The 27,488-nt window shown below is 43.9% G+C and overlaps 1 protein-coding gene across 7 annotated transcripts in view; it reads left to right on the top strand.

The window, feature by feature from the left end:
• The window catches only part of LOC125447505 (cadherin-20-like), a 159,208-nt gene that overhangs the window by 79,269 nt on the left and 52,451 nt on the right, over positions 1–27,488 (top strand). For all 7 annotated transcript variants that reach the window (XM_048521946.2, XM_048521962.2, XM_048521953.2 and 4 more), the window contains one exon: positions 22,474–22,905. In XM_048521946.2, coding sequence (XP_048377903.2) covers positions 22,696–22,905 — 210 coding nt within the window. In that variant the 5' untranslated portion in view covers positions 22,474–22,695. The remainder of the gene's footprint in view (positions 1–22,473; positions 22,906–27,488) is intronic.

Here is a 27,488-nt window from a genome sequence, read left to right on the forward strand (position 1 = left end):
CGGGACGGGCAGCAAATTTACCAGTAGTGCTCACAACCCATGGGAGTACCAAACCCCACTACTCGTTTCCAGCAACTCCCCAAAAATGCTTTAACACACTTTTTCTTTTTCTGTCCATTCTCCCTTTCCTTTCTTCCAGCATGTTTTTAACTCAGTTTGTTACACGTGTTGTACCCATCCTACCTTGCTGACTGAGGGAAAGTGGAAGCTCTGTGTTAGATCTGTAGCTGTTTGAGACAATGCTAAGGATCAATAGGAAGATGAAATATTGTTCCTAGAGACTGAGTGGAACGTGATTGGAACCATATAGCAGGCCGAGGTCAGGAAGATCATAGTAGGACCACGATGGAGAATGGAGCTGACAAGTAACCAGGATAGAATGAATGTCAGTTAAATAAATTTAGTTAAATATTTGCTTATTTGGTTGTAATAGCTGAGAAAATGTTAGTTAAGAAATCGTTATGTTTGGGTTAGGATTCGTTGAGAAAAGTTTGAGAGAATCTGGAAGGATGTTCTAAATAGAAGGCGTATGTGATTGAAGCAAAAGACCATGTGGAATGATGGGACATACGGAGTTGGCCAAATGACCTGTTACTTCTCAAATTCCTTGGGTTCTTGGAATTAGGCGACATCTCGAGGCAGCTTGCTTTCAGCTACATCACAAGCAGGTGAATAATATTTCTACTCATAATGATGCAAGTAAAATGCAACTCCATACTTAATGTTTAGTTGTTCTCTAAACCTAGATAGAAACACTAGGCATCAGGAATGAATTCTATCCTTTCCTAACGTGACACATTTCCTCGAGGCACTGTTAGAACTGTTTTTAGTGTCTCATGCAGTCAAATAAATATTAATCAGACTGATCGTGACAAATCGTTGCAACTTTGGGACTTTCCACAGAGTTAATAGGGAGAAATATGTGCATTGACAAATCCAGAAACTGCGTTCACCATGACGAAAGGCAGGGAAAGGTGTAATGGGATAAAGAATTGTAGCACTATTCTATATGAAGTGATGGTGTCTTTCTCTGATTTCTCATTATCTCTCCATGTGCTCATTCATTTCAATTCAGTACAACAGCATGGGTTTAATTCATGCAAGGGCTGAGGTTATTTTGAAGGTCCCACCTTCTCAACCTCTCCCCTCAGCTAAGGTGTGCCTGACCCTCAGGCTAAACCACAACCAGTTGTCTCTCGAATGAGAGAGTGGGACTATGGCAAACTTTAGAGATAATGGGAACTGCAGATGCTGGAGAATCCAAGCTAACAGTGTGTGAAGCTGGATGAACACATCAGGCCAAGCAGCATCTCAGGAGCACAAAAGCTAACGTTAGGGGCCTAGACCTTTCATCAGAGCTCTAATGAAGGGTCTAGGCCCGAAACATCAGCTTTTGTGCTCCTGAGATGCTGCTTGGCCTGCTGTGTTCATCCAGCTTCACACGTTATTGTCTATGGCAAACTTTACCTTATTTAAATTCCTCTCTTGTCTATCACATCGCCATTCCCTCATTACTCATAAGCAGGATAAATATCTCCCTCCCCACAGGGTCTATTAACCCTCTATTTTCAAAGCACCATCATCATTGCCCCTTCAAACAATCTAAGCATGAATCTTTTGACTGACCCATCTCCAAACTCTTTCCCCTTCTAATTATTTGTATATCACAGCATTTGGTTGACTTAGACCAGTGTCCATGTGCCCAGACATTCCATATTTAGGTCTGTCGGTTAATCCACCAACCCTACCAATGCATCCTTTGAAGACATAAATGACAAAGATATTTTCTTACACTGTCACATTGGGTGATAATCCCTCGCCCAAACTATATTGTCACCTGTAGATTTAACTAGGTTTTTCTGATCAGCTTTCCGTTTTTGTCCCTCTGTAAGTTATGTTTAAATTCTTTATGTTAATTCATTCACGGGATGTGCGTGTTGCTGGTTGGGCCAGTACTTATAGTCCATTTCTAAATGCCCAGCATGCAGAGAAGAGTCAGCCACATTGCTGTCAGGCCTGGAGTCACATGTAGGCCAGGTTTCTGACAAGCTATTTTTGGTCAATTTCCAGCACCCAACATTTGGAAGTAGATCATGATCTCAGGGAGGGTTCAGAGAAGACTTGCAACACCAACTTATATATATAGCACCTTTTTATTATAATGACACTTTCCAAGGCATTTCACAGGATCATTATAAAAGCATGTTTGTTTGACAATGTGTCTTATGAGGAGATACCAGATTAGGTGACAAAAAGCTTGGCCAAACAAGTGGGTTTAAAGACCGTCTTAAAGAAGGAACGTGAGCTCAGAAGGCAGAGACGGAATTCCAGAGCTTGGGACCTATCCCATTTGAAGGCCCGGTCACTAATGACGGAACAATTAGCATTGGGAATGCACAGGAGATCAGAATTAGAGGAACACAGATATGCTGGAGGGCCGTGGGGCTGGAGTAGATTGCAGAGATGGGGAAGGTTTTGAAAAGAAAGGATCAGAATTTTAAAATGAAGACTTCAATTGACTGAAAGCTACATAGCTCAATCATGGTGACTGATGTGAGCTGAACATATGGGCAGCAGAGTTTTGGAATGTCAGGGTGTGGTACCAGAGGTCAATGATTTTCGTTACATGAAGACAGCAGTAAAACAGAGTCCACCATTTTCCTCAACCAAGCATTCCCAACTTTCGTGTTCGACTGGGCCCTCAGCTGTAACTGACCCATATCCCATTCTTCTACCCTAACCCTTCTTTTCTCCCTTAACAATGATAGGGCACCCTCATCCCAACCTTCTACCTCACCAACACCCATAAACTGGATGGCTCAGTGGTTAGCACTGTTGCCTCACAGTGCCAGGAACCTGGGTTCGATTCCACCCTCAGGTGACTGTGTGGAGTTTGCACATTCTACCTGTGACTGTGTAGGTTTCCTCCAGGTGCTCTGGTTTCCTCCCACGGTTCAAAGTTGTGCACGCCAGGTGGATTGACCACGCTAAATTGCCCGTAGTGCTCAGGGATGTGTAGATTAGGGGAATGGAGCTGGGTGGGATGCTCTGAGGGTCGGTGTGGACTTGTGGGCTGAAGGGCCTGTTTCCACACTGTAGGGATTCTATGAATTCTGTGATCTAGAGGATCATTAGATGCCATTTCTGACATTACTAGACACATATTGCTTTCTGCAGGGACCACTCTTTGGTCTACTCCTCCCTTCACTCCCACCAAACCCCGCAGCCTGCTGGCACCTTCCCCAGCAGCTGCAGAAGGTGTATCACCTGCTTGTTCACTCCCTCCCTCCTCACCATCCAAGGCCCCAGACATACCTTCAAGGTGACACTGCACTTCACTCAATCTAGTCTATTGTATTCGCTGCTCACAATGTAGTCTTCTCTACACTGAGGAAAGAAAGCATACACTGGGTAACCAGTTTGCAGAACACGCACGCTCTGTTTGCAAAGAAGACCCTGAGTTTCCCATTGCCTGCCACTTTGTTGCACCGCTGTGTCCCTGGCCAACGTCTCTCTCTCGGGCTTGCTGCAGTGCTCCAGCGAAGCTGAACACAAGCTGGAAGAACATCACCACACTTTCCACTTGGAGACCTTACAGCCTTTAGGATTCAATACTGAGTATTGAATTATCGGGCCTGAACACCTCCTTCCGTGTCCTTACCCCAGGCCTGTTATCACATGGGCTGTTCAATCACAGCCAACCCATTTTCACTGATGATCCCATTAGCAGCTTTTCTTTGATCCTGACTGACTATTGTCAATCCCTTGTCCACATCACCCCCCAACAACTGCTCCCTCTGTCTCTCTCTCTGTCTCGCTCTCTCTCACACGCACTCTCTCGCTGTCTCTCTCTCACACTCTCTCTCACACTCTCTCTCACACTCTCTCTCACACTCTCTCTCACACTCTCTCTCACACTCTCTCTCACACTCTCTCTCACACTCTCTCTCAGTCTCTCTCTCACTCTCTCTGTCTCTCTCTCACTCTCACTCTCTCTCTCACACACTCTCTCTGTCACACACACACACACACACACACACTCTCTCTCTTTGTGTGTCTCTCTCTCTCTCTCTCTCTCTCTCTCTCTCTCTCTCTCTCTCTCTCTCTCACACACACACTCTCTCTCTCATACACACTCTCTCTCGGAGCTCCATCTCCACCTATCATTTATACCTTTACTGCATCACCCAACCCAGCTCCTCGTCCTCCTCTCCCCCCCCGCCCCCCCCCCCCCCCCGACCACATCCCAGACTGTCTTCAGCATATACGCCCCCTTTCATCGCCATAATCAATTCTGTGAGAAAGTCACTGGACTTGAAATGTTAACTCTGCTCATTCTCTGTCCGCAGATGCAGTCAGACTTGCCGGGTTTCTCCAACGATTTCTGTTATTGTTTCAGATCGCCAGCATCCACAGTCCTTTATTTTATTATAGTAACACTGGGTCTGTTCTCCTTAAAGAACAAAAATATTAACTAGAGGTTTTATTGAGGCTATAAAAATTGTGAAGGTTTTCTTTTGTACAGATAGTGTGAAGCTATAAGTGGCAGAAGGGTCAGTAACCAGAGGGCACAAATTTAAGCTGATTGGCAAAAAAAACACAAGTTTTCTACAAAATTATGAAGATTTAGAATACTCTGACTGAAGGGTGGTGAAAATAGATTTAATAATGCCTTTTGAAAGGAAATTGGATAGATACTTGAAAAGGAAAGGTTTGGGGGACCACAAACAAAGTGCAGGCATGACAGAAAAATGAAATTGCTCAGCCAAACAAAAAGCACGAGCACTGTGTGTGGGAAGCCACCCATTAGTGCCATTTCGTTTATCATTTTTATAATTTTATGATCATATAAGGCTAAAAATCTTTAATTGATTTTACTGGTGTCACACGCACCGAGACACAGTGAAAAGTGTTGTTTTGTGCGCTATCGAGTCATTTCATACCGTACAAAGTGCATTAGGGTAGCAGAACAGAGTTCAGAATAGAGTGTTACAGCCGCAGAGGGAGAGGTCAGCATTAACGTTTGGGAGGCCCATTCAAAAATCTGATCACAGCAGGCAAGAAGCTTTTTATGAAGCTATTCGTATGTCTATTCAAACTTCTATGTCTTCTGCCTTCGGAAGAGGGTGGAAGAGAGTATAACCAGGGTGGGAGGATTCTTTGATGATGTTGGCTGCTTTACTAAAGCAACTGGAAGTGTAGACAGAGTCAATGGCTGGAAGGCTGATTTGTATGATGGGGGCAGTGTTTCACAACTCTGCAGGTTCTTGCTGTCTTGGGAACAGCATTTGCCATACCACGCTGTGATGCATCCAGATAGGATGCTTTCTACTGTCCATCTATAAAAATTAGTTTGAGTCCTTGTGGACATGCTAAATCTTTTATCCTTTCACTGTCCACTCTAGCACTGAGTGCCCTTTTTTTAGCACACTGTAGACTGTGGTGGTGAGCTGCCCTCTTGAACAATTGCAGTCTCTGGGGTGTAGCTATACCTATAGTGCCATTAGGGAGACCGTGGCATTTTGACTCTCCCACAGGTGAAGGAGCTGTGATATTAGGCTGAGTTTTATCGGAAATCAGCCATGTGCCAATTTAAGTGAGATTCCTGAATGGTTCACTCCAAATTGCCCCAGACATGTCAAATGGGGGGTAACTGCTGACAGGGACTCGGACATCCTGGTGGAAGAGGGCATGGGGGAGCATGCAGTTACTGCCCAGTGAGAGGGCTCTAAGCTGTGTCAGTTGTCCAAGATGGAGGGTTGGAGAAACAAATGTCTTGGCCAGATTCCCTTTCGGGACTTTCATGTTGGGAATTGTCTCCATCTGGTTTCTATCCGTTGGGCAGGAGAATGGGAGACTGCTTGTCAATGAGGTGAGAATGACATTTTAATGAGGCTGTTAATGAATGCAAATACATGCTAACGTATGTAAATATATGCTAATACGTGCAAATAGGCCTCTCAGTACCCACTATCAATTATCCTGTCTCGCCTTTCAATACATAGTTGAAAAACAGGACCTTTGCTTTCCAAGTTGGGAATTTCCCCACTGTTGATCGACCGTTCTCCCAACATTCCTGCCAATGCCCACGTCCTTCAGTGACTGAGAAGATTCCATTCCTAGTTCCACATCTGGACGGTGTGTAGTTCAGAGAATAGCTTTCTGTGGGTCATAATCCCACTTAGCCTTCTCCCATTTCCTCCCTTCTCATTTGACAGTAACACTTGGAATCTTTTGAAATTGTGCCTGTCCAGTACGTGGCTGTTAAGCGTCACATTTACTGCACCACACGTGAAGAGATATTAAAGAATAGCGAGGAGGAAATTCTGGGATGAAACTGGCTGAAGAAACATCTTCCTTGTTTGAACGTGTACCCTGGACTCTTGTTAATGCAGTTTCTTTAAAAATTGTCTTTCCTAATACACGGAAATCTAGAATAAGTTAAAGCTCATGTGTCATGGGCTCAAAGATAACACAGTAAAAGGCTCTGATGAAGGGTCTAGGCCCGAAACGTCAGCTTTTGTGCTCCTGAGATGCTGCTTGGCCTGCTGTGTTCATCCAGCCTCACATTTTATTAACACAGTAAAAGGCTGATTTGATTGAAAAATCTAATTTATTTCAAATTGATGTCCCTTTTGGCAGCACCTCCTTAACAAAGGTCAAATGTTCGACTTAGAAAGCAATTAGCTTCAGTGCACTTGATAGTTCTGTGCCTTCAGCCACTCACTGGGATGGCTATGGGAGAAAGAAGATCACTTTCACAATCTAGAAAGGCATCCAAAATATTCATTTTGAGCCCTTGCGTGCCGATCATTAAGGCACTGCTGAGAATAATCTGGCTGTGAGCAGTGTTGGCAGTGCGGTTGCTAACAAGACAATTGTCATGAAACGCTAGTGTGCAATCAGCAGTATGTACTGTGAGAGCACTTCATGTAGGGGGTGAAAGAGGAGGGGAATATTAGTTGAATGGCTTAGTAGAATCATTCCTGAAATCTGAAAAGCTTTAAGTGCAATTAACAATGCAAATGCTGTGTGATTAATTGAAAATTAGCTGAACGCTGTAATATGGTTATTATAGAAACAGATTGAAATGGATCTGCATTGTTTAACACACAGCCGTGATGTGTAAAGGTTACACTTGCACAAGTTTTGTTTTAATTCATACCTCATTTTGATTCAGCAAACTCACACTGGACAGCACAAAGCTTATTTGCACAAGGACAATGTCTCCAAACCAGCTATCTGAAAAGCGGGAATACTTTTAAACTGCTGAGAGCGAATTCTGAGTAGCAGATAAGTAAAATAGGTTACCTTCTTAAATGAAAATAAAAACCTACTTTCAAGCATTTACACTTCTCGTTAGCATCTCCCTAGCATTTGTATCTTTCTCGGCTTACTGTTAGCCATCTCTTTGTTTGCCTATCCCTTTTCTCCTCAACCCCCCAACACACTCTATCTCCCTCTCTCCGTCCTCTCCCTCCTCTCCCTCTTCTCCCTCCTCTCCCTCTCCCTCTCCCTCTCTCTCCCCTCCCTCTCTTTCTCTCTGGGTACTGCCTCCTTGTAACCAGCCCTTCCATCGGCATAAATACCTTCCTTTTCCAGCTATTCAGTCCTGGCAAAAGGTCACTGGCCTTGAAATGGTAACTCTGTTTCTCTCCCTACACATGCAGCCAGACCAAGTGAGTTTCTTTGGCGCTTTCTGTTTTTGTTTAAATTACGAGCTGCTCGGAGCAGGCGCTGCCGAAGCCTTTGCACACCAACCAGCTTCAGATTTAGCACGCTGCGCTTTTTCCATTCTATCAATGCTCTAAGCAATCTTTAACCCAGCCCTAGCCATCAGGGTGGGACAAGATCCAAATGCTGGTACAAATTCAATTCTGAGGTTGCTGGAATTCAGACACTTGGATCCACACTGGAAAATCTTGGCCAGATGCGTGTGGGGCTGCATGTGCAAATCGCAATGTCAGGCTCTCCAATGAGATACCTCATTGGGTTGATCACTGACCAGCTTCATGAAAGCTGAGTGTAAAGCTTTTCACTGAATCACAGGCCTCAGGGTTGAAGTGCAATCCCCACCCCAACCCGGTTAATCAGAGGTAACACCCTCTGGGCCCTAGAGTTGGTTGCTGGAGGCCTATTCTTCAGGAGATCCAATTGGCCGAGAAGTGCTTTTTTTTCCCCTCCAAGTCTCACAGAGTGAGGACCGGAGTACAGAGGAAGGTCAGAGGTTGGGGTGTGGGGAGTTCACAGTGAGGTCTTTCTGTGACTCTGTACCAACTGAGAAGATAGGAGATAACAAGGTGTGGAGCTGGATGAACACAGCAGGCCAAGCAGCATCAGAGGAGCAGGAAGGCTGACGTTTCAGGCCTAGACGCTTCTCCTGAAATGTCAGCCTTCGTGCTCCTCTGATGCTGCTTGGCCTGCTGTGTTCATCCAGCTCTACACCCTGTTATCTCAGATTCTCCAGCGTCTGCAGTTCCTACTATCTCTGAAAAGATAGGAAGCAAGTTGGTGACCAGTTGAGGCCTTAACTTTATTGACCACTTAATACACACACACAACCACAATTCTGAAGCAGGGTCACCAGATCCAAAATGTTAACTCTGAGTTCTCTTCACAGGTGCTGCCAGACCTGCTGAGCTTTTAGAACATAGAACAGTACAGCACAGTACAGGCACTTCGGCCCACGATGTTGTGCCGAAATTTTACCCTAATCCTAAGGTCTATCTAACCTCCACCCGTACCTTATACTATCATCCATATGCTTATCTAATAGCCGCTTAAATGCCCCTAATGAGGCCGACTCTACTACCCTCTCTGCAATGCATTCCACACCCCTATCACTCTCTGAGTAAAGAACCTACCTCTGACGTCTGCCCTTTATCTACCTCCGCTCATTTTAAAACTATGCCCCCTTGTAATAGCTACCTCCTCCCTAGGAAAAACTCTCTGGCTGTCCACTCTATCTATACCTCTGATCATTTTGTACACCTCTATCAAGTCACTTCTCACCCTTCATCGTTCCAAAGAGAAAAACCCTTGGTCTCTCAACTTTCCTCGAAGACCTTCCCTCCATTCCAGGCAACATCCTGGTAAATATCCTCTCCACCTTTTCCAGCGCTTCCACATCATTCCTGTAATGAGGCGACCAGAACCGGACACAATACTCCAGATGTGGCCGAGCCAGGCTTTTGTATGGCTGGAGCATAACTTCACGGCTCTTGAACTCAATCCCTCTATTAATGAAAGTTAACACACCATACGCCTTCCTAACAACTCTATCCAAGTGGGTGGCAGCTTTCAGGGAACTGTGAACATGAATCCCCAAGATCCCTCTGCTCCTCCACACTTTACTAGCAACTTCTGTTTTTGTTTTTGATTTACAGCATCCGTGGTTCTTTTGGTTTTTTTTTATTAACCACTTAATAGCCTGATTTACTGGTGATTTGAGAAGGACCAGCTTGCCTAGCACTTAATGATCCTGAGAAGCGGCAAGTATCTCTCCAGAATCAACTCACCCAATTATTTGGCCTTCTCATGACATGCCTTACCATCTACAATTAGGGGATATGTTTTTTTTAATTCATTCGTGGGATGTGCGGCATCGCTGGCTCGGTCAACATTTACTCTCTTCCCTCTTTACTAGAGTTGAGTCACATTTGTGCAAGCCTAGATTTCCTTCTGTCAATGGACAATAGTGAACTAGCCAATTAACCATAGTTGCATGGTTAGCATTAGACAGCTTTTAAATTCCAGATTTTATTGAATTCAGATTTCACCATCTGCCATAGTGAGATTTGAACCCATGTTCTCTGAGCATTAGCACAGGACTCCAGATCTCTCCTATAATGACATTTCCACTACATACCCTATAAAAAAAAAGTTTGTGTGTCACTCCATTCTGATGAAGGGTCACCGGACCTGAAACATTAGCTCTGTTTTTTCCTTCACAGATGCTGCCAGACCTGCTGAGTTTTTCCAGCAACTTTGTTTTCGTTCGTGTGTCACTCGCTGACTCATGGCTTATAAATATGCTTGAAATTTTTGAACTTTATATTGTGCCTGAAACAACTTCACGTAGGCTGGTATCCCGTCACCAAGTCATCCTTTATTTACACATGAAAAGTCCTTGACACTGAACCAGTTCCCTCAGAGTCAGTTCTCAGAGTGAACTCAAATTCTGACGTTCCTGTTTATGGCTGTCAGCCAGGGCTCCCCGATTTAGGACTGTTTTATTCTGATTCAGTCAGGGAACTCCTATTTTTGTGATGGCCACCTGGGTGATCTCATTACAATGTCTACATCCCTCCGCATCTCAGTGCAAGGACATAGGCTGGTCCTTTTGCTTGTAGCTCCTCCCGGGGCATTTTAGCACCAGGTCAGGCTCCTCTGACTCTGATATGGGCAGCATGCAATGCACAGTAGCTTGCCTGTTGCACTCTGAGTGCCTTGGGAGAAAGTCATTCTCTTCTCTCGGCAGCAAAGACATTGATGGAGGGAGGGGTGGTTCAACCGTGGCCACTTCAGAGTCTGAAGTCTCTTCATCAGTTGTTGGAGAGTATGAACCCTTTCCAGCTATCCTGAGGAGCTGGGCACATATTGGTCCTCCTGCGAAGGAATGGAATTGTAGGATATATAGCAGTTTGGATCGGAAATTGGCTTGCTGAAAGAAGACAGAGGGTGGTAGTTGATGGGAAATGTTCATCCTGGAGACCAGTTACTAGTGGTGTACCACAAGGGTCAGTGTTGGGTCCACTGCTGTTTGTCATTTTTATAAATGACCTGGATGAGGGCGTAGAAGGATGGGTTAGTAAATTTGCAGACGACACTAAGGTGGGTGGAGTTGTGGATGGTGACGAAGGATGCTGTAGGTTGCAGAGAGACATAGATAAGCTGCAGAGATGGGCTGAGAGGGGGCAAATGGAGTTTAATGCAGACAAGTGTGAGGTGATGCACTTTGGAAGGAGTAACCGGAATGCAAAGTACTGGGCTAATGGTAAGATTCTTGGTAGTGTAGATGAGCAGAGAGATCTCGGTGTCCATGTACACAGATCCTTGAAAGTTGCCACCCAGGTTGACAGGGCTGTTAAGAAGGCATACAGTGTTTTAGCTTTTATTAATGGACGGATCGAGTTCCGGAACCAAGAGGTTATGGTGAAGCTGTACAAAACTCTGGTGCGGCCGCACTTGGAGTATTGTGTACAGTTCTGGTCACCACATTATAAGGCGGCTGTGGAAGCTTTAGAAAGGGTGCAGAGGAGATTTACTAGGATGTTGCCTCGTATGGAGGGAAGGCCTTACAAGGAAAGGCTGAGGGACTTGAGGCTGTTTTCATTAGAGAGAAGAAGGTTGAGAGGTGACTTAATTGAAACATATAAAATAATCAGAGGGTTAGATAGGGTGGATAGGGAGAGTCTTTTTCCTCGGATGGTGATGGCGAGCACGAGGGGGCATAGCTTTAAATTGAGGGGTGAAAGATATAGGACAGATGTCAGAGGTAGTTTCTTTACTCAGAGAGTAGTAAGGGAATGGAACACTTTGCCTGCAACGGTAGTAGATTTGCCAACTTTAGGTACATTTAAGTTGTCTTTGGACAAGCACATGGACGTACATGGAATAGTGTAGGTTAGATGGGCTTGAAATCGGTATGATAGGTCAGCACAACATCGAGGGCCGAAGGGCCTGTAACTGTGCTGTAATGTTCTATGTTCTATGTTTTGCAAGTTCACAGTTTTCATATGGTCCACGTTGTTCGGGACCGTCACTCCTAACCGAAATTTGTATGGCCTTGCACTGACCATGCCTGTTACCCATGCAGTGCTGTTCCTGTGGTTCCTACACCAAATTTTGTCCCCTGAAGTAAACTGTCTCTCTCGCTTAGCAGAGTCTTGTGCCCAGTGTTGGTGTTCCCAATTCCATTTCACCCTCATCTCACCCTCCGGTCTGGGAAGATCAGGTTTAACTTGGTGCAGAGTCTTCTCCCCATTAGCAACGATCCCTGTCGTTATGAGAGGTGTTCCTATTATCAGTTAGGAACCAGGACATTTTGGTATCTAGTGAAAGTATAGGCTGAAACAAAACAGAAATTGTGAGGAAGCTCAGCAGGTCTGACAGCATATGTGGAGAGGAATTAGAGTTAATGTGTTCAGTTGAATGATCCTTTGTGAGAAGCTGTAGGCTCTTTCTTTAAGCCTGCCTTCAAAATTCGGGCTTCTCTTTCTGCCCGACCATTGGATAACAGATGGTATGGAGCTGTCCTAATATGTCAAGTGCCATTCAGTTTTAGGAAGTACTCAAATTCCCTGCTGATAAATGATGGCCCATTATCTGTGACCAGAACTTCCAGGAGTCCATGCTTTGCAGAAGATGTGTGCAGTTTTTCAATCATTGTCCCCATGTTTTACAGTTAAACTCAATGCGAACCCAACCATTTTGAATGGGCATCTACAATGACGAAGAACGTAATCTATTGTTCATTGTATCAGGGGAGATACTTGTAAGGTTACTTGCTACATACCCATCATATATTTTCTTTACCATGGAATTTTTCTTTAGATTTTGCACTCAATCAAAATGAGGGGAGAACAACCAATTTTGACTTTGGATAAGTAGCTGGATTTTCAATGTGTTAAAATCAGGCTTGTAATGAGAGTTGTGACTTGCTATGCAGTTTCGAATTCTGACTAGTTTCCAATTGTTTCCTGAGCTCTGGAACTCTCTCTTTTCCTCTGTTCCTCATTTTAAAACACTTTAAGTCAGTAATAGAGAAGACAAATGGAATCAAACAGAGAATGCTGGAGATACTGACAGGCCTGGCAGCATGTGTAAAGAAAGAGTCAACGTTTCGAGTCCAGTGACTCTTCTTCAGAACTTTTGAAGGCAATTAGAATGTTATTTCAAAGGAAATGAAGTATAAAAGTTGGGAGGCTTTTGCTAAAACTATAAAAGGCACTAATCAGACCACAGTTGGAATACTGTGAACAGTAAGATACATTGACATTGGAGGCTGTCCAGAGAAGGTTCACTTGGCTGATTCTGGGCATGGAAGGACTTTCTTATGAGGGGAGATTGAATAGATTGGACCTCCAGACATGAGGGTTTAGAAGAATGAGAGAACTTATTGAGACATACAAGGTTCTTAGGGATAATAAAATGTGAGGCTGGATGAACACAGCAGGCCAAGCAGCATCTCAGGAGCACAAAAGCTGACGTTTCGGGCCTAGACCCTTCATCAGATCTGAAGAAGGGTCTAGGCCCGAAACGTCAGCTTTCATCAGATCTGATGAAGGGTCTAGGCCCGAAACGTCAGCTTTTGTGCTCCTGAGATGCTGCTGGGCCTGCTGTGTTCACCCAGCCTCACATTTTGTTATCTTGGATTCTCCAGCATCTGCAGTTCCCATTATCGCTGATACAAGGTTCTTAGGGATCTTGACAGGTAGATGCAGAGAGGTAGTTTCCCTTTGCAGGGGAGCCTAGGACCGTAGGACATAGTCTCTGATGAAGGGGTCGCACACTAAAGGCATAGATGAGGAGGATTTCTTTTCTCTCTGAGGGTAGTGTATTTGTGGAACTCTTTACCCCAGAGGGCTATTAAGGCTGGGTATTTAAATATATCCTAGGCCGAGACAGATTTTTTGTCAGTGAGTGAATCAAAGATTATGAGGAAAAGGTAGGAAACTGGAGTCGAGGATTATCAGATCAGCCATGATCTCTGTGAATACCAGAGCAGGTGCAGTGGGCTGAGGGGTCTACTTTTGCTCCGACATCTTCTGATCTAAAGTCTTCTGAAGTCTTTTTGTCAATACTTCATGTTACCATAACATAATGCCTTACAGTCGCTAGTGTTGTACAGAAATCTGTCTTGATATTGTGTTAAATGTGATTCGTGAACAGTCTTTCGTCAATTAGTTCAGATTATTTTATCTTTTACACTGCCAATATCAAATCAACATTCATGCATCTCTTGAACTGGAAAATTAACCCCGGTTTTTTTTTCCATTCTGAAATAAATTAAATGACAAAGTCGCAAACTAATAATAGTTTCCACAGAAACCATAAAGCACTGGAGAAATTCAGCTGATCAGGAAACATCTACAGAGGGAGGGAAAAAAGAGTTGACCTTTTGAGTCAAATATGTTAACGTGAACTAAAATGTTAGGTTCCCTGTCATTTTTCTAAACTCCATAGAAAATAATTTGCTCACCGTGTCATCGTAGGACAACCATCTCATCCCAGGAACCTTTCTAGCAGGACCTTGCTGTACCTCCTTCAATGCAAGTATATCCTTCCCTAAATGTGGAAATCAAGCCTGCACCATATCTGTGAAACTCATCTCCTGCCTCTCCAAAGGTTTGTTCAATATCTACAAGGGGTAAGTCAAAAGTGCGATGGAACACTCCCCTCTTCCCTGGATGGATTCTGCTCCAATAACATCATCCAGGACAAAGCTGCCAACTTGCTTGGAATGTCAGCGACCACTTTCAACATTCACTCCCTTCACGACCTGTACTAACTAGAAGATGTATTGTTGCAACCTTCAACAGCGTCTTCCAAACCTGCAACCTCTACCATCTGGAAGGACCACGGCAGCCGGCACATAACAACAGTACCAGTTGCAAGTTTCCCTAAGTCAGTCACCATCCTGACTTGGAAATATATCGCTATTCCTCAATTGTTGCTGGGCTAACATCCTGGAATTCCCTCACTAACAGCACTGTGAGTGACCATACAACAAATGGAGTGCAGCAATTCCAGATGATCACTCACCAGTACCGTCCCAGGGGCATTTAGAGATGGGTAGGAAATGCACAGCCTGTCAGACCCGCATCTCATGAATGAATGAATGAATACAGGTGAAGTTCTTTGAGCTGAAATTAGTGTAGGTGTTAAGAGAGTTTCCCACTTTTGGTATCAATGTTTGTTGCATCCCTCTCAGTTCTGAATATTAATATATGGAATTTGTAGAGCAACCACTGACTGACAGTCAATGAACGTGGAAATGTAACTGAGTATTTGTTTTTTGCTTCTGTAAAATAATGTGACATTTAATCAGAAACTATCACCTCTAGATTCCTTTCCGCTTCACCTCCAGCGATTTCTACATCCTTTATCCTGTCTCTGATGTGCATTCTACCTTTCAAGGTCCAGAATCCTTTAGCAACTGGTATTAAGGTCTTTTTCCACTGATTTGCCAATTTGTAAACTTTACACCTCTCCTCATATTCACTGGACACTTCTGCACTCAAGTGCCTTTTTTCGATTTAGTATGTGCAAATTAGATCATAGTATATTGATTTTCAAAATCCAAGATTGGAAGCAGTCAGTACTCTAGAGCGAAAGCTGTGTTGGTAACAGAAGGAGATAACGATGATGTTTCCACCTCTCTTCAATCCCAGAGAAGATTCGGTGGGACCCTAAACATTAACTGCGTTTCTCTCCCCACCTATACTGCCAGACCTGTATTTCTGCAGCAATTGCTGTTTATATTTCAGTTCTCCAGCACTTTTGCTTTCATATTATTGTAGACAAATTTAACAGTAATGGCAAAAGAAGCACAGGCTGTTTTTAACGTGGTGAGTTGATGTGATCTGGGATGGGCTATATGAAAGGACATAACAAACAGATTCACTAATAGGGTGGTACAGTGGCTCAGTGATTAGTACTGCTGTCTCACAGCTCCAGGGACCTGAGTTTGATTCCATCGTCTGGCAATAGACTGTGTGGGGTTTGCACATTTTCCCTGTGTCTGCGTGGGCCCCCTGTCGGTGCCTTGGTTTCATTGCACATCCTGAACGTGCACGTTAGGCGGATTGGCCATGCTACATTGTCCATAGTGTTCAGGGATGTGTAGGCTCGGTGGCTTAGCCATGGGAAATGCAGGGTTACAGGGCTACAGTGGGTCTCTGTGGGCTGCTGTTTCGAGGGTCGGCATAGACTCTATGTGCCAATGGCCCGTTTTCACACTGTACGGATTCTGTGATTACCCATGATCTAATAACTTGCCAGAGGAAGTTGGATAAATATTTGAAAGAGGAAAAAGTACAGGACTGTAAGGAAAGAGCCAGGCAATTGGGCTAATCCGGTAGCTTTACCAAAGAGCCAGAGCAAGCACTGTGGGCTGAATGACCTCCTCTTGTGTGATTCAATATTTAAATCTAGAAGACAGAAAACTCCTTTCTGCACCTCACCTGGTCTGGCCTACATGTGACTCCAGACCCACAGCAATAGATGCTGACCTAGCCAGTAATGTACACATCCTGTGAATGAATATGAAGAGAATGTTTACCAGGTTGACCCTGGCTATGGACTCACTGTTTTATGAGGAGAGGTTGAGTAAGTTGGACCTGTACCCATTGAAATTTAGAAGAACGAGAGGTAACCTTATTGAAGCATATAGAATTCTTGGAGGACTTGACACGGTGGCTGTAGAAAGGTTGTTACCTCTGGGTGGGAGAGTCTTGGATCAGAGGGCATAAGGAGTGATCAGTTTAAGACAGATGAGGATGAATTTCTTCTCTCAGAGATATGGAATCTGTGGAATTCTTTACTGCAGAGAGCAGTTCGGACTGTGTCATTAAATATTTTCAAGACTGAGTTAGATAGCTTTTAATCAGTACAGGAATGAAGGTTAAGGGAGAAAATGCAGACAAGTGGAGTTGAGAATGATCAGATTAGCGATGATCTCATTGAATGGCAGAGCAGACTCAGTGGCCTGAATGGCCTACTTCTGCTCCTACATCATATGCTGTTATGGACAATGGCTGACTTCTCTCAGGAATACAGATATGAAAATTTGACAATTCAGCATTACTTCACACTCACTGTTAAGGACAAAGTTGTTTTATTTAATTAGAGGAGCATTCCATAACTAAACTTCAATTGTACAGTTGCTGTAGGGAGACTTAAACTGAAATACTCTGATATTTAATGTAAGTGCCTGGATTACTAGTTCAGACCCACATAGATTACTGTTACAAGTGATTCTTGTTTTTGAAAAAAAAGTTCCTAAAAATGAAAAGAAGAAAAAGTAAAACATACTTTCCAAATCTGAAGAAACCAGCCAGAATTTGTTGAAAAAATCCAAATTTGTGATTGAGAGGCAAAAGAGCTGTCTGCAGTGAAACCCAGAAAATACCTTCGGTACAGAGATAGTAGGAACTGCCGATGTTGGAGAATCTGAGATAACACAATGTGGAGCTGGATGAACACAGCAAGGCCAAGCAGCATCAGAGGAGCAGGAAAGCTGACGTTTCAGGTCTAGACCCTTCTTCAGAAAGACCTTTGGTGCAAACATTTGTGCTCAATGGGAATGGCATGGTGCCCCCTCTTGTGTTGAAGGGGTGTAGCAGCAGCAGACATTCAGAATCATTCAGTAAAATGTGGGTACGATTTAAAAAGGAATCAGTCCCATGAGATAATCACTGTTGATGGAAGTACAGAAAAGTTAATTAAGCAACAGATTGTCTCCTGCTGGAGTTATTGAGAGAAGTGCAGTGGAGTGTAATGTAATGGAAAAATATCACGGAACTGAAAAGGAAGAATCTACAAGCGTATTCAGAGTAAAGCCTGCTTATACGGTGCATTGTCAGCAACACTAAAGGAGAGGAGTATTGATTAGACACTGAGGAAGATATGTGCAGTTTGCACAGTACTTAGAGATAATGGGAACTGCAGATGCTGGAGAATCAAAGATAATAAAGTGTGAGGCTGGATGAACACAGCAGGCCAAGCAGCATCTCAGGAGCACAAAAGCTGACGTTTCGGGCCTAGACTCTGATGAAGGGTCTAGGCCCGAAACGTCAGCTTTTGTGGCCCTGAGATGCTGCTTGGCCTGCTGTGTTCATCCAGCTTCACACTTTATTATCTTGCACTGTACTTAGCCTGGTTTTACATAGATGTATGTTGAGCTTTTCCAAGGTGTAAATCCAGCAGAACTCTGAAGTAGAAACAATTTCTGAAGAAGGGTCTAGCCCCGAAACGTCAGCTTTCCTGCTCCTGAGATGCTGCTTGGCCTGCTGTGTTCATCCAGCTCCACAATGTTGTCTCGGATTCTCCAGCATCTGCAGTTCCCATTAGCTCTGATATTACCTATATATTTTGTAGTCAGGACACATCTGAGGTTGTACTGTTCAGCTGTGTCTATGGCAATTCATAGTTTTCTGTATAGCATCTTATGTTCAAGCAAAGGACCTGATTCACCAATCCTTGCTGTAAGTATTCTTAATCAGCCTGTTCGAGAATGTATGTGACAAATCTCAAGGGCAGATAAGATTAAACTTGGGACTTCTGCTCTAGAACTAAGGGCACCACTACTGTGCCACGGGAACTCAGTGTTTGTATGTTTTGTATGCTTGTGATTAAGGGAACCCTGCAGCCATATGGTATCAATGTGGACTTCACCAGTTTCAAAATCTCCCCTTCCCCTACTGCATCCCTAAACTAGCCCAGTTCATCCCCTCCCCCCACTGCACCACACAACCAGCCCAGCTCTTCCCCCCCACCCACTGCATCCCAAAACCAGTCCAACCTGTCTCTGCCTCCCTAACCGGTTCTTCCTCTCACCCATCCCTTCCTCCCACCCCAAGCCGCACCCCCAGCTACCTACTAACCTCATCCCACCTCCTTGACCTGTCCGTCTTCCCTGGACTGACCTATCCCCTCCCTACCTCCCCACCTACACCCTCTCCACCTATCTTCTTTACTCTCCATCTTCGGTCCGCCTCCCCCTCTCTCCCTATTTATTCCAGTTCCCTCTCCCCATCCCCCTCTCTGATGAAGGGTCTAGGCCCGAAACGTCAGCTTTTGTGCTCCTCTGATGCTGCTTGGCCTGCTGTGTTCATCCAGCTCTACACCTTGTTATCTCAGATTCTCCAGCATCTGCAGTTCCTGCTATCCCTAGACTTCTGGAGGGTGAAGAGCTGCAGCACAACAATACCTCTGAGCACCCCCACTTCCTCTCCTCCCTCAGGCAATGTTTGTTGCTGACCTTCTCCCCAGTCCCAGCCACACTGTACTCAGCACCTCCCACACCTTCTGCCCTGAATCCCTGGCTGCTGTCCTGCCAATGTTGGAGGAGTCAGCTTTGCTGGGCAGTACAGAGAACCCAGGGATATACGTGGGCTGGTGGAAGCTGTTTGCTGAGCATTCCGTCAGGGTAGGGGGAGGAGAGCGAGGGCAAGAAATCCCCTAACAGAGGGGTGGAGAAATTTGGAAAGTGTGAGGTGAATGCCACTGGTAGAATGAGGTTGTGCATGTTGGAGGGTGACAACGCCACTGAAAACATTTCAAGCCAGTGCACTGAAGACAGACTGTAAGGCACAGCATCTTCAGTTGATGACAAAAGATGTGGTGTAGCTGCAGTGGAATTACATCAAGCACATTGCCTCCTGATTCTGATCCTCTCTTGGAGTCTCTGTGGCACCTGACACTGGAAGGTACAATGGCTGCAGTCTCACTTGGCATGAGGGCAGACTAAAGACCAGTCATGCCCTCACCAATACTGACTGTACAAAGTCTGCCAGTGGGTGACCCCTTTTAATGAGATTTATATACCTGCAGGACCTCTCGAGCCCTGAAACGGAACACACTAAATGGTTCAAATCTCCTCCCTGCAGCCAGTAATTGTTCTTGGCGGCTTTTGAAAACTGCAATTTAGGCTGAAGTCGATGTAAATCTCAAAGCAGTGCTTAAATGAAGCCAAGACTGTGTTCGGAGATAGTAGGAACTGCAGATGCTGGAGAATCTGAGATAACAAGGCGTAGAGTTAGATGAACACAGCAGGTCAAACAGCATCATAGGAGCAGGAAGGCTGACGTTTCAGGAGAAGCGTCTAGGCCTGAAACATCAGCTTTCCTGCTCCTGTGATGCTGCTTGACCTGCTGTGTTCATCCAGCTCTACACCTTGTTAACCAAGACTGTGTCCGATCAGCTTGAGAATAGGTGTCCAATGTCAATATTTTCTAATCAACCTGTTGCGACACGACATCACCACTACATCCCATGAGTTCCAAGTTGTCTATTGTAACCATATTCTCCATTAACAAAGGAGTCATGGTGTAATCACATTGATCAGTTAAGGGGGGAAGAGAGTTCTTTGCAGTATATAAAGCAAGGGTAATGTTTTGGAGGTAACAAGGTGTAGAGCTGGATGAACAAAGCAGGTGAAGCAGCATCAGAGGAGCAGGAAAGCTGACGTTTCGGGCCTAGACCCTTCTTCAGAAAAAAAATGTTTTGGAGGGTTTTTCTTATCTTAGACTCTTCTGCCACTGATGACTCATCATGTGGATTCCTGTTCATACAGAGTCAGCATTAACCAACTGACCCCACTCTGAGCTATTCGCGCAGAAGTGATTCAAACCCTGAGCCATACAGATAGAGGGTGTTTTGTGTCTGCGCTGAATGAATAATAGAATTCATTGAATGCACTCACACGCAAAATAAAAGAAGCAGAGTAACTTAGCCTGGACTAGCTGAGGTCTCAGGCTAATTTGAATTGGTCTTAACAAAAGACCCTTAACCGCTGAGAAATGGTTCTCCTAGAGATCAGCATTGTTGTTAGGTTAGAGAAACCCTCAAGGAAACAATATGCTAATTTTCACACTACGTGGCCTCCAGCATCCTGAATTATTTAGTCATTAGGAGATGTTGTCACTTACGTCCATCACACAAATGCGGAATTGTCCTTGTAGTTGTGTCGGTTAAAGCTTGTAGTTTAAATAAATTCTTATCCTTGTTTATTTACACACTTGGTGCAAACACCAAATCAAATTAAAATGCATCACCTGTTCACAATGTTCTGTTAACAAAAATGTTCTTTCTTTTCAGGAACATAGTTATCTCTGCGGAGTGTAAGATAATAAAGTTCGGGTGGCATCATTGTGGCACTGCAGGAGGCCCATGATGGGCATGTCATCTAAAGAATGGGAGGGGGAGTGGAAATGGTTTGCGACTGGGAGGTGCAATTGTTTATTGCGAACCGAGCGGAGGTGTTCTGCAAAGCGGTCATCCATCGTGGGCCTCCTGCAGTGCCACAATGATGCCACTCGAAGGTTGCAGGAACAGCAACTCATATTCCACTTGGGAACCCTGCAGCCCAATGGTATCAACGTGGACTTCACCAGCTTCAAAATCTCCCCTTCCCCCACCGCATCCCAAAACCAGCCCAGTTCGTCCCCTCCCCCCACTGCACCACACAACCAGCCCAGCTCTTCCCCTCCACCCACTGCATCCCAAAACCAGCCCAGCCTGTCTCTGCCTCCCTAACCTGTTCTTCCTCTCACCCATCCCTTCCTCCCACCCCAAGCCGCACCTCCATCTCCTACCTACTAACCTCATCCCACCTCCTTGACCTGTCTGTCTTCCCTGGACTGACCTATCCCCTCCCTACCTCCCCACCTATACTCTCCTCTCCACCTATCTTCTTTTCTCTCCATCCTCGGTCCGCCTCCTCCTCTCTCCCTATTTACTTCAGAACCCTCACCCCATCCCCCTCTCTGATGAAGGGTCTAGGCCCGAAACGTCAGCTTTTGTGTTCCTGAAATGCTGCTGGGCCTGCTGTGTTCATCCAGCCTCACATTTTATTATCTTGGATTCTCCAGCATCTGCAGTTCCCATTATCACCTCTGCGGAGTATAACGCTGATTGCGTCAACCTCTGAACTAAAGATGGGTTAAATTATGACCTACCTTTATTAAATATGTTGTCTTATGAACTATGATATGTTTCAGTTCATTTTTACTTCATGAGATCCTATGCTGTATGACTCTGAGGTCCATGTGAAATAACAAACTTTGTTCCTGAAAGTTTATATGCTCATTGTCCTTCTCTTTGAACCATCTACAATGCTTCAGAGCATTCCCACCCCAGGCTTTGCCTATCCCAATACTCTTTATGTAACTAGGTCTCAAATCATGATCAATAACGCTCCTGTGAAGCACCTTGGAATGTTTAACAATGTTAACGGTGCTATATAAATGCACATGTTAATTGTTGTATTAAAGGCTGACCAGGAACATGTCTTCCCAATATATTACTGTTTAAAAATCATTCAGTTCTTCAACATAATGTATACAAACACAATACAGACAAAAGCTTAATTTTCTTTTAATTTACTAAATTCTCAGAGTTCTGTACCTGTTCTTTAGAAGTCAAGAACAAAAACAGAATTTGCTGGAAAAGCTCAGCAGATCTGACAGCATCTGTGAAGGAATAAACAGAGTTAATGTTTTGGATCCAGTGACCTCCCTCAGAACAAAAGTATGACTAAAGAGGTCATACTGGTCTGAAAACATTAACTCAGTTTTTCTCTCTCTCCACAAATGCTGCAAGACCCGCTGAGTTTCTTCAACATTCTCTGTGTTTGTTTCAGATTTCCAGCATCCCCAGGATTTTATTTTTATCTGAGTAATGATTAGCAAAGTTATGACACAGTGCTTGGTGATTTTTTTTTTCCCGGAAATGTGTTTGCTATTTCAGGTTTTGCAGGTCAAGCACTGGACATCTGGCTAAATTGTGGTTGGATAAAAGGCTTTAAACTTTGCTGACGATAAAGCAGACGACACTAATCAGAAGGAAACCACTAGCAGCTCAGTTCTTACAAAGCTATCTGACCCAAGATTGCCAAGTCACGTTTCTGAAAACAAAAGGATCAGCAACTCTCCATCCACTCTCTGCCTGCGTTTCCCAGAACAATTGACTATGTGGACTTCCAATGCAAATAGATGTGTACCTGGACTATGTGTGTGTCTGACTGGTTTGCTGTACGTGGTTGGGGTCAGGCCTATAACTGCAGCACCAAACGACCAACACCATGAGGTGATGCACCGTCGTGTGAAGAGAGGTTGGGTTTGGAACCAGTTTTTTGTGTTAGAGGAATACACTGGGTCAGAGCCACTATATGTCGGCAAGGTAAGAACAGGGGAACAAAAGTTTACCTTTGGAAGAACAATGAATTGAGCCCATTTGCTGCTTTTTTTGAGTCCCACATTTATCATCTAAAAAGACACTCAAATACCATTGAATATGCTATGGATTTTCACTCAGCAATTTGCATACAACTGTTACAGCCATCAATCAAATATGGTATCATTAACAGAGAAACATGCTCAGGCCTCTCTCCACTTAGATCTAAGGATAACTGGTTCTTGTGTCAGGAAGGGATAGCTGAACATTAATTTGCAGAGATCCATTTCGAAGAATTGTTTTACCCTAGAGACAAACAGGGAGAGAATGTGAGAGAGAGGGGGAGGGGAGAGAAAGAGAGAGATAGAAGTGTAGCATGTTTCCCCAACTGTTACAGTTTGCAGTGATTAACATGTTCAGCACCAGATAGTTAAAACGCAAATCCTGAAAGTTGATCACGATTGGTTCTTGTTTTGTCAAGGTCAGGAAACAGTGCAGGTTGAGAACAGTCTTTCTGTTTCTGGCATATTAATACTAACTATTACTAAAGATTTTTTATCAGGGCCAGAGCAAGCTCTAATCTTACCTCTCCATTACTGAAAGATTACTCTGCACAAATAATTCTCTCTGTCAAATTCACTCACACCTCAATATCTCCATCCACACTGTGCTATTTATGCCCAGTGGAGTGCAACTCTCTGATATAATCACAAGATCGTACAAGGTCCCAAAGCACCTACATTTCAATTATATTTTCTAAGGTCGGTGCAAAACTCACTCTTAGCTAGTTTCTTCCGTGTCTCAAGATGGGAATGTTCTTGCTTTCTGAGTAAGAGATTTGTAAACTCAAGACCCACTCTCGTGACAAGAACACAAAAACACATAGCCTGACTAGTCAGTGCACTACAGGCAGGGACTGTATTCACCTCAGCTGAGATAGATCTATTAAAGGAAGAGCAGTTGTCGCAGTATGCTGGTATTTAAATCCCAGCCAACACCCTGAAAAGAAATGATTGTCAGGTCATTATAATGGTGGTTGCTGTGCAAGCTTATTGGGTGCAAATAAACTATGGTGATTGCCAGTTCTGGTTGCCCCATTACAGGGAGGATGTGGAAGCATTGGAAAAGGTGCAGAGGAAATTTACCAGGATGTTGCCTGGTCTGGAGCGAAGGCCTTAGGAAGGAAGGCTGAGGGACTTGGGTCTGTTCTCATTAGAGAGAAGGAGGCTAAGAGGGGATTTAACAGAGACATACAAGATGATCAGAGGATTAGATAGGGTGGACAGTGAGAGTCTTTTTCCTAGGATGATAACGTCAGCTTGTTCAAGGGGGCATAGCTACAAATTGAGGGGTGATAGATTCAAGACAGATGTCAGAGAGTGGAATGCCCTGCCTGCCAATGTAGTTAACTCAGCCACATTCGGGGCATTTAAACAGTCCTTGGATACGCATATGGATGATGATGGGATAGTGTAGGGGGATGGGCTTAGATTAGTTCACAGGTCGGCGCAACATCGAGGGCCAAAGGGCCTGTTTTGCACTGAATTGTTCTATTTTCTATGTCACATTGCAAAATTACTCTACTTCAAGTACTTAAATAGCTGTCAAGCATTTTAGGACAAACTGACCTCATGAAACATGCCACAGAGTTGCAATGATCTTGCCACACTCTCTCACACACATTGTGAAAAGTCTGTATAAGACCCAAACCAAAATCCCAGTCAAAACCAGCCTCTATTAAACAAAGCAGTTCAACTTAATGAAGTTCAACATTTTCTGAAGAAGGATCTAGACCTGAAACGTCAGCTTTCCTGCTTCTCTGATGCTACTTGGCCTGCTGCGTGCATCCAGCTCTACACCTTGTTTCCTCAACTTAATGGATATGTTTTAGATCTTCCATGCTTTCTAAATGTGATTTTTAAAAAAAGACAGTCTGAGATCAGTTGTAAGAATTCAACTGTCAAATAACATCATTAAATAGAAGTGGAACAAGCAAATGTTGATAATATACAATATCAACAATACTAATATTTAGCAATAAAATGTCTTCACAGAATCCATTAAAAATTGCTAGGTCTTCAAATAGTAGCAAATATTGGTTTGTGATTATTGAAATAAAATGTGTATCTCCTCATATCGTAATGTGGTGCTTACCTCTGCCTCCCTCATCCAATGTAGAATTACCAAAAGCAGGTAAAGTCTCCATAGTCCTACCAGATCCAAGGACTGCTGCTTCATTACAGAGAGACAACTGGTGGAGGCAAGGGTACTGATTGAGAACGAGAGCCCTTCATGGTGATCTCAGCCCAGTACAGAAATGGAACCCATGCTATTGGTATCACGCCACATTGCGGACTAGCCATCCAGGCAGCTCTGCTACAAAGGGGCTTCAATCAAAACATTTTCCTTAGGATCCGGTTCCATCCCATTGATTGGAACAAAGAAGACCAACACACATTTCGACAGAACTGGAATTGAAATGGCTGTGGAAAAACATTTGCCTTTTTTAATTGGGAAAATGCAGTTAGTCAACTACATAGGGGGCAAAGTGGTTTCACTCCAGCAAACTGCTGAGAAACCAGATGAGGAACTATGAGAATAATGTATTGAGACAATTTGGATTACGACCAGAATTTGTAGAAATCGCTTTTTTTTAGGGGGGGGCGTTAGTGGGAGGAGGGAAGTAAGGGAAAGTACCCTTGATCAACATCTGGTGCTCTTTGAGGAAACTTGAATGCAGAAGCTTCCAACTCTCGCTTATGTGCCGATTTTACTTTGGCATGCCAATCCAAAAAAAAAGTGCTCTTCATGAGAAAAATGACAGTAAAAGATTTTAAAATCCTACTTTTCCCCTGCAGTAAATACATTTCTTCGGGTCCCTAGCGAACAAGGCAGAGGAGGATTAACAAGAATATCTTAAAAAAGCAACTTTTCTTTTCTGTCACCCCAGCAGGAATTAGTGGAACAATGGTTAGGTTCAATCAAATGATCTCCACCTACCAGTTATTACTCAATAGTCAAAGTTGAAAGTTATTGCCACTCTGTTTTTGAACCGGTTTTCCACAACGTTGCAAGATTCGGTGTTCCTTTATGAAAGGAAACTGCCATCCTTACCTGGTCTGGCCTACATGTGAGTCCAGACTCATAGCAATGTGGTTGACTCTTAACTGCCCTCTGGGCAATTAGAGATGGGCAGTACATGTTGGCCTGGTCAGTGATGGCCTCATCCCATGAATGAATAAAATTGAGGTGATTCGGCCCATTATATCTTTGATGGTGCTGTACACGTTCTTCCTGTAATTGTTTCCCCTTTGCTTTTATCCAATTCCATACTGAAGGCAATGACTGAATCTGCTTCTGCTGCCATTGTGCGCAACTCTTATAGAAACATAGGAACAGGAGTAAGCCAATTAGCCACTCATGTATGACCCACCATTCCATAAGATCATGGCTGATTTGTAGCTTAACTTTGGCCTTTGGCTCATAACCCTTAAAATCTTTGCTTATCAAAAATTTATCCATATCAGATTTAAAATTACCAACTGATTCAGTATCTACTGTCATTGGTGGAAGAGAGTTCCAAACATCTCCCTTCCTTTGTGTGTAGAAGTACTTCCTAACATCTCTCCTGAGTGGTCTGGCCCGAATTCTCAGACTGTGTCCCTAGTCCTTGAATCCCCAACCCGTGGAAACTTCGATCAGATCACTCCTCCACCTTCTAAATTCTAGAGAAAATAGGCCTAATTTGTGTAATCTCTTCTCAAAACTTAACCCCTGAGAGCCTAAGTTTCCTTCTTAGCTCTTTAGCAACATGCCCTCATAATTCATTTTGCAGAGCACAGGCGGTTTAGTGTGGGATAACAAGGTGTAGAGCTGATGAACGCAGCAGGCCAGGCAGCATCACAGGAGCAGGAAAGCTGACGTTTCAGGTGTGGACCTTTCTTCAGAAAATGTTCAGAAATTTTCCAGCATCGGCAGTTCCTACGATTTCTAAACCAGTTCAGTGTGGGCTCCCGTTAACTTTGTGTAGCCAGAAGCATGTGATGCAGTGAGGGAGCTGACTTGTGCACAGCCTGGGAGTAGTAGAATGGTTGCACAGCTTAAGGAGAGCACTACTCTTTCTGTGCAGTTCATGGAAACCACTGGAAAATTTGGGAAGATTCATAGAATTCTCGAAAATTACAGCCGCAAGTCAGACCATTTGGCCCATTGTGTCTCTGCTGGCTCTTTGGAGGAGCTATCGATTAATCCCATTCCCCACACAGTTTCCCCATAGCTGTATAATTACTTTCCCTTCAATGATTTGTCTAATTACCTTTTCAAAGTTACAATTGAATTTGTTTCCAATGACTTTCCAGGCACCATATTTCAGATCAAGACAACTCATTGTGTGAAAAAAGAATGTTCCTTCATATCCAACTGAATTCTTTTATCGATGATCTTAAATCTACATCCTCTGGTTAGAGAAGCTGCTGCCCCATGGGGACACTTTATCCATGTTTACTCTACCAAAACTGACAGTGATTTTTAGTCTTACTGTCAGCGCTCACTTTCTCTACTTAAGGCAAGGAACACATAGTCAAAAATAA

The sequence above is a fragment of the Stegostoma tigrinum genome, chromosome 2 (assembly GCF_030684315.1).
Source record: "Stegostoma tigrinum isolate sSteTig4 chromosome 2, sSteTig4.hap1, whole genome shotgun sequence".
Classification (NCBI taxonomy): domain Eukaryota; kingdom Metazoa; phylum Chordata; class Chondrichthyes; order Orectolobiformes; family Stegostomatidae; genus Stegostoma; species Stegostoma tigrinum.